A 7382-nucleotide genomic window follows, 5' to 3' on the forward strand; every position below is an offset into this window, starting at 1 on the left:
CCTTTGTTCTTTGTCTTTGGGGGTCTAAATCCAGCTGATGAGAGAAGTGCGATTTGAAGCCACATGTTGCGGGGCTAACGGGTTGGTCCCCATGTGCAGAACAGTCTTCGGYTCTGTGGCCCCGGCTCTTCTTCAGCTGCAGAGTTCTTTGTCCATCTTGATCTTGGCTCGAAGCTGCCTGAAGGATCCAACCAAAGATTCCTCTTTTGCACCCACCTTATAAAGGGTTTATCCACCTTTTTGGTGTGTTTGCATTGGCTAGCTTTGTTGCTGTGCCTGTCTCATTGGCTGACTGCTTGGACAGATGATCTCATATCCATCACCTTGGAGACCTCATGACCTGATGTCTGTTCTAATGTCCCCGAGTTGCTCAACAGTTCCTCCTACCTCTGTTGCTTGCCCAACATTTTCTTAGGAAAGTTTAAGTTTAGCAATAAGGCCTTGGTCACCTCCGCTCTCCTATCAGTTTCTCCTTTCCCCTGACTTTTCACCTAACATCTACCTTCAACACAACATCAGTGACCTTTAATTACAGTTACAAYATTTTACACCTTTTCAAGTTCAATGTCAAAATCACATTTATAACCTTTTAGTTTCTCTGATTTAACATTCATTTATAATGTTATAATAACCATAACTTATTAGTTACTCTTATTATAATCACAATGTGAGTTATTTCAGACATTTCTGAAAAGAAACCAAGAATACCCATTATTCTAATTATCTGATACCATGTTACAGTCACTTGTTTCACCTTTAAGTACTTCCACAAGTGTAAAAGTAAGTGTAAATATTCTTATAATCAAACCAACATCAACCACTAGTTAAACCAATATTGATTATTGGCCCAATTATAAGTCATTAATTTTGAGTATTTTACTCTGGGTTTTATCCAATTACTCAAAATGTTTAGATTTTATTCTTTAAAAACCTTTAATGCTTTAAAATAAGGAATGGTCTGAACTATTTTTAGACTGATGCAAGATAGAAACTTCGCCTTTCTTCAGGAAACCAGCTCTTCCTGTTTCATGACTCTCTTTCTGCCTGACTTTGATTTTTTATGATTAAATAGAAAAAAGTAGAATTAAAGCAAAGTTTGCAGGACACAATAACAACACACACAACCAGATTCATTTTATTACCGTCTGGGTCTTGATGTCACCTGTGTAATTAATTTTAAGGTAAATTTATACACTAAAATCTCCAGCATGGGGAAGTGGGATGAGCTCGACTTTTCTCGACACACATAGTCCTTCCTGTAAACATCACACTTTATAGTCAGCACACAGTGAACCAGAGCTTTATCTAGTCATAAAACACAGACTGAGCTCTGGAAAAGTATTCATCCCCCCCAGCAAACATTTTTTTAAATTATTATTTTCTCCTTACAAGAAACCTCAGTGTATTTTATGGGGATTTTCTGCTATGAATCAACACAAAGTGTGGTGTTAATGGGAAGCAGAAGGAAAATGCTACAGAATATGCAGTTTGAACTGAGTTTTTATTTTTATTGAGAGTTAAGGCAAATGCATTCCACACATTTTAGTTTTTGTTCCTAAAAATGTTTAAAAATCACGTCTTCCCCCCCCCCCCCCTTTCACTTTGCTTTTCTTTGTGTTGGTATTTCCCCTAAAATCCCTATTAAACATGTTCAAGGTTGAGGTTGTAAAAGCTGAAGATAAAACCCAGCAACTGGGTCATGAGCCACATCGCTTTAGCAGGAGCCTCCTTTAAGAGAAACCATGGAGACGTTCAATGAACTCAGAGAAAGAAAAAAACTGTTCACTGCCATAAAAAAAATGGCATGTGTTCGATCAAATACAAACAGGATTGATTAACTGAATTACTGCTGCATTCTGTCTTGCACTTTCTCAGGATTAGAAAATGATGTTTACAAAAATTCCCCCAAAAGGGAAGAAAAAAACGAATCTTTTGAACAAACGTCCGACTGTCTAAAGTTCAAAGTGTTTTAAGGATATAGTTTCTGTGCAGCTGTGCGTCTTTGGGTGAGGATGTTTAACCCACCGGGTGTCTCGGACTCCTGATTAATCCGGATCAATCTCTGGTTTACGTCCCTGGTCAGTCTGGGTCAGAACAATCCCAGCTCAGCATTCAGACAGCAGATCAGCCGACTCCTGCTGGTTGAGCTGAGTTCGGTGTAAAAGTGGCAGAGCGTTGTTTATCCAAACCCTGACCTGACCCTCGGCTAGAAGCAGGAATAGGGGTGGGCATTTATCAACTTCTGTCACAGCATTCACACGCCCACAAATACACATGTTGCTCTTGAAAAACATTCCCACATAAAGTACGCTTCTTCAAGACAAGTCACATAAAGAAGTGATTTATATCGTTAAACCACCAATCGTGACTGTATTTAATCATATTTTCAAATTTACTGATAATTATTGACACTTTCATTGATCAAACAGTTAGCGTATTTCGCAAAACTGCAATGGATCTCGTCTCCCTGGGTCTGTTAATGCCAGGTGTAAAAGTGAAACCGCAAAGACAACAATCACAGTTCAACTTTACAATCAACCAGAATTTATTCAAACAGTCGAATGCATAAAATGACACCAATATCTCAACATAACCATCAGATACCAAAACCACAAAGAAAACATAAATCACCTTTAGAAAAAGAGAAAATACGAAGACGCATCTCCGTACAGAAAAAACAGTCTGACCCCAGCGATCTGACCATGTACGCTCAGTGGGACTGAATGTGTCAGCTGTCTGCACTTCCATCCCTCCAAACTGGTTTTCTGAATCCGCACAGAAAATGGAGAGGTCAGCCATTGACCCGCGAGTTACTACACTAAACAGCAGGTTTTGGTTATGAAAAATTAGCACACATCCCATATAATATCTTCAAACTTGTATAAAGTAGACATGAGCAGTTTCAATATTAAAACATCTATTATGCTCCATATTTTCTAATTAGTTTTCTGCTTCTTTGGTTATAATGAACTAGAACATTTATCAGATGAGTATATGTGACTTACACCTTTAAGGATGTAATCCAATATAAAAACTCTACTAATTAGACTAATTTTAATTAAAATTGTTTAAAATATTCTACTGATTAAGCTATACGTTGATTAAACCATGAGTCTAAAGCTAACCTAACTGAGGCCTACTAAAAACAAGCATAATCAACCTAATATTTCAACATTAGCTAAAGTTAAACCATTAGAAACTAGCGTAGTTACCTAAAGAAGTAGTAAATAGTTCTCATTGTTACTTTTATCGTTACAACAGCAACACAGAATATTGTGACAAAACTTTACGTTCATATTGCCCACCCCTACATGTGAATATTTAATTGGAAAAAAGCCATTGCCATGTGCATTCATGTCTCATTTTCAGTTTTTTCAGAATCCCAAAGGGTTTGGATACACACGCCTCTACTGTGTTTTCTAAATATTAACTCTGCGTATGTGTGTGTCCGCAGCCATCCGAGGCTTCTCTCCGCAGCACCGGATCAGCAGCTTTGAGGAGGCCAAAGGCCTGGACCGCATCAACGAGAGGATGCCGCCTCGACGCGACGCCGTCAATAGCGTGGGGCTGTCGATGGGCCGCATGAACATGGGCGAGCCCAACGGCACCGACAACAACAGCAATATCCAGTGATCAACCGAAAAACAGAAAAACAACCCCGCTCCCACCTGCCTGCAGTCTCTAAAGTGATACCATATTTACCCAGTCGTGTACATAGGCATATAAACAGTAGAAACACACACACACACTCATTACACTACACACACACATACGCACACACCCCCACACACACACACACGAGATTAAATACCCCCTCCCCTCGTTGCCCTCAGCTGTTATTTAGCCGGACTACCGCAGAGAGGCTAAGGGTCTTTTCTGAGCCCGGTTCTTCAGAACTAACCCTGACCCCTGACCCCTGTACCTGCACAACAACAACAACAACAACAACAACAGGAGACGACCTCCGAGAGCAGACCAGGACTCTGAGGAGAGCTGCTGCCGTTTGCCGTGTGTTTGTGGGGAACCGCCGGGGGTGGTGGTGTGTGACGGTGTTGTGCCTGCGTCAGTCGGTGTGTGTGTGTGACGTTTGGGGGGAGGGTGGGTGTGGATCCAGCTGATGGTGGGAGGGTGTGGGGGGACAGGAAGCGACCAGGGCTGGAAAATTATTTCAAATGTTCGATTTTCTTTTGGGAGTTTTTCTGCGCACACACACACACGCTTCAACTCCGTAGGAGTTCGTCTGAGAGAGTCGACGCCCGGCAAGGTGACCTCAGCCGCAGTCTAATCTGAGCCCTCGCTTTTCTTCTTCTTCTGTTTGCTTTTGTAGCTCTGCACCATATCCACTCTCCACTTACAGAGCCAGGTGGAGGATTCCCCACCCAAAGCGCTTCGTCCAGACCTCTGGTCCCCTTCCATGTTGACTCTCGAGGAAGGCTTGAAAACCAGCCCTCGCCCCGTGCCCTCCTTATCTGTTGCATGTAAATACATAGAGGTTTTATCACAGGGTGCAAGACGCAGTATAGTAGAAGAAGAATGCTTTATATATATGTGTGTGTGTGTGTGTGCGTGTGCGTGTGTGTGTGTGTGTGTGTGTGTGTGTGTGTGTGTGTGAGAGAGAGGGAGGGATTAAAATGTGAAGCTCTTCATCCTCTTCTGGGTCCTCCTTTCTTCGTGTCTGGCCGCCGGTCGCCGGCCTTCGAAGAGGGAAACTATCGTTCGGAGGAAACGGACTCTTCTGGCGAAGGAAGGCGGCCAAAGCAGCAAGAAGAAGCCAAGAGGATTAAGGTCTTTGTAAAGCATTTATATTAACGCATCAGTGCATGCAAAAGTTAAGTTCTTTGATAATAATGTGAAGATTATATTTGTGCTACGTGTTTTTCGCTATGGTAGGACTTTTTTTTTTTTTTCTTCTGTTTTTTTCTGGCTAATATAAGCAAACAGAGGTATAACAAATCATTTATTTTGTACATATTGTTAATTCAATTTATTTTTTCTATCATTTTTTGTGGGTTTTTTTTTTCTTCTTTTTCACAACTTGTGTTGTTCGGTTGGTTTGGACGCTTGTACAGAACGACGGTACGATTCTTATTCAGAGTGTCGAGTCCACGTTTAGCTCCCCGTTTCTTCGCCATTGTACAGGAGTCGTTTTTAACAATTAAACATGAATAACGAATATTAAACTAGCATCGACGAATGACCGTTCTATATACCGAGGCACAGGCATTCAGGCAGCCGAAAGCATGATTGCATGGTTAAAATTTGCGCTGTTCGAAAAGCAGAAACGCAGCAGCGGACACGTTTTAACGGACGAGCTGGTGTGTCACGATTTAACGGACAAAAACATGTACTCTCTTTCATCATCGATGATTCCTCTTGTTATTTGATGATATTTATGATTCTATGATTATTATGGTTCTATTTATTATGGACATTATTCTTAATATATAAGCTCTCTATCTCTCTCTCTCTGCTGGTTACTCTTCATGTTGCGTTGCTCCTTGGTTGATCTTGTGCTTCTTTGGGTGAGGTGAACCCCCTGGGAGACCCTGTGCCATAGAAATTGTGCCACGGTTCTGAATCATTTTCTATCTTTTCAAATTTGATTTTTTTCTTGTTTTTCTGTTTATTTTTGTTTCTGATCATTTCTTTTATCTTTCTTTGGGTTTTTTTCTCTTTTAAGTTTGAGTTTATTTCTTAATTTCTTTGATGTTTCTTTTTATTTCTTAGATATTTCTTTTATTTATCTTGTTTATTTCTTCATTTCTTTTTGTTACTTTTGTGTTAATCTTGTTTGTTTCTTTGTAACATTTGTGTTTTTTTGTTTTCTTATTGTTTCTTTTTTTTTTTTGCTGACTCCCCAGTCACTAACACTGTAAGCATGGCCCATGGGACGATCCACTTTTTTACTCTTGAATAAAATATGCATGAACCTTTGATACTGATTATGAGTCTTTATTTAATTTTCATTGAGCGCACACACACACGTTCTTGTATCGCTCCACGGACTACCTATGTAATGATCATCCTCATTACATAGATAATGACTATTTATGCCTAACCTGAAAATTCTAACAATTGAGTATGTTCCTAACCATAATCAAAACTAATCAATAAAAAATAATCCACACCATACTTCTAGAATTGGACTAAAAAGTGAAAACAGGAAAATGTCCTCATTCTTCCACAAGTGATCTTTGATAGCTGGTGGAAAATGTCCTCTATATGAAGCGTTTACAAACACACACACAAACGGGCCACTACAAAGGGTCATTCAGCATCTGGATTACCGACGGCACCGGTTATACGACTGAACCACACATGCTCCGAAGAATTAAGATTATTTACGGTAAGCAGTCAAACACAGACTAACAGACTGTGTCAGTCAAACTGATAGACAGAGATTCACTTGGAAAAACTCAACATACAGTTAGTTTGACTAGTTTAGTCAGGAGAGTAAAATCACAAAATAAACTTAGTACAATTTCATTAAAAAAAAGTTGTTTGTTATTGGTGAGATATTATAGTAACCATAACGGTTAGGCTATTAATACAGATCAGTCAGAAAATTAAAGATGTACTTTGATTTAATTTAGATGAAAAAAAAACAACATTTCAGACAGTAAGTTAAAAAGCGACGCGATTCTGCTTCCTTTTTATTTGACTGCACAAGTTAGCTGAAACGATTTCCTGGCCCACAAATAACTAAATTATATCACAGCTCAAACTTACAGCTTATTTTGTTGACATTAAGTAATAAACAAACTTGGACTAATATAAAACACAACAGCACTAAAAAACTGAGGTAGCAAGAAAACTTCAGTTGTTTTTACATTTAATATAAAGCACAAATCTTAGCAGCAGCAGACAGACAGGTGGGATGATTAAATTGTGTCGGGACCTGCAGCAGTTCCTATTAATTTAATCTTTGGTGTAGTTTTATTGTTCTTCGTTTCGGATGCCGCGTCTTAGAACGGCCGTTTCATTCGACAACGTTTTTGTTTCTCTCGTAACGCGTTCGTATGTTTTGCTATTGCCATTGACACGATGAATGTCCTTTACGATGGGTGCAAAGTGTACAGTTACCTAATCTGTGGTCCTACTTTCTGTTACATGAAAATGAAAGCAATAAAACGTGACAAATAAAAGAATAAAATGTTGCATTGTATCAAACGTTTTCCAGTTTTAAAAAGTACAAAAAGTAGTATTTTGCATTATTCCCACGAGCCAGTGGGCCAAATTTGTACCAGTCTTTGAACTGAATCTGCATTTCCATTGACAATATAATTGCGTAATTTGACATTTTGAAAATAAAATAAAAAAGTTTTTCGATAAAAAAAGTTTTGGCACTGGGACGAGGCGAGTTTTTTTTTACTGAAAGTGGT

General features: G+C 39.2%; 1 protein-coding gene across 3 annotated transcripts in view; it reads left to right on the forward strand.

The window, feature by feature from the left end:
- The window catches only part of LOC103471056 (serine/threonine-protein phosphatase 2B catalytic subunit alpha isoform-like), a 47264-nt gene extending 42334 nt beyond the window's left edge, over window positions 1-4930 (forward strand). For all 3 annotated transcript variants that reach the window (XM_008419845.2, XM_008419847.2, XM_008419846.2), the window contains one exon: window positions 3455-4930. In XM_008419845.2, the coding sequence (XP_008418067.1) occupies window positions 3455-3633 (179 nt within the window). In that variant the 3' untranslated portion in view covers window positions 3634-4930. The remainder of the gene's footprint in view (window positions 1-3454) is intronic.
- The last annotated feature ends 2452 nt before the right edge of the window (window positions 4931-7382 follow it).

Source organism: Poecilia reticulata, linkage group LG10 (genome assembly GCF_000633615.1).
Source record: "Poecilia reticulata strain Guanapo linkage group LG10, Guppy_female_1.0+MT, whole genome shotgun sequence".
In the NCBI taxonomy this organism is placed as follows: domain Eukaryota; kingdom Metazoa; phylum Chordata; class Actinopteri; order Cyprinodontiformes; family Poeciliidae; genus Poecilia; species Poecilia reticulata.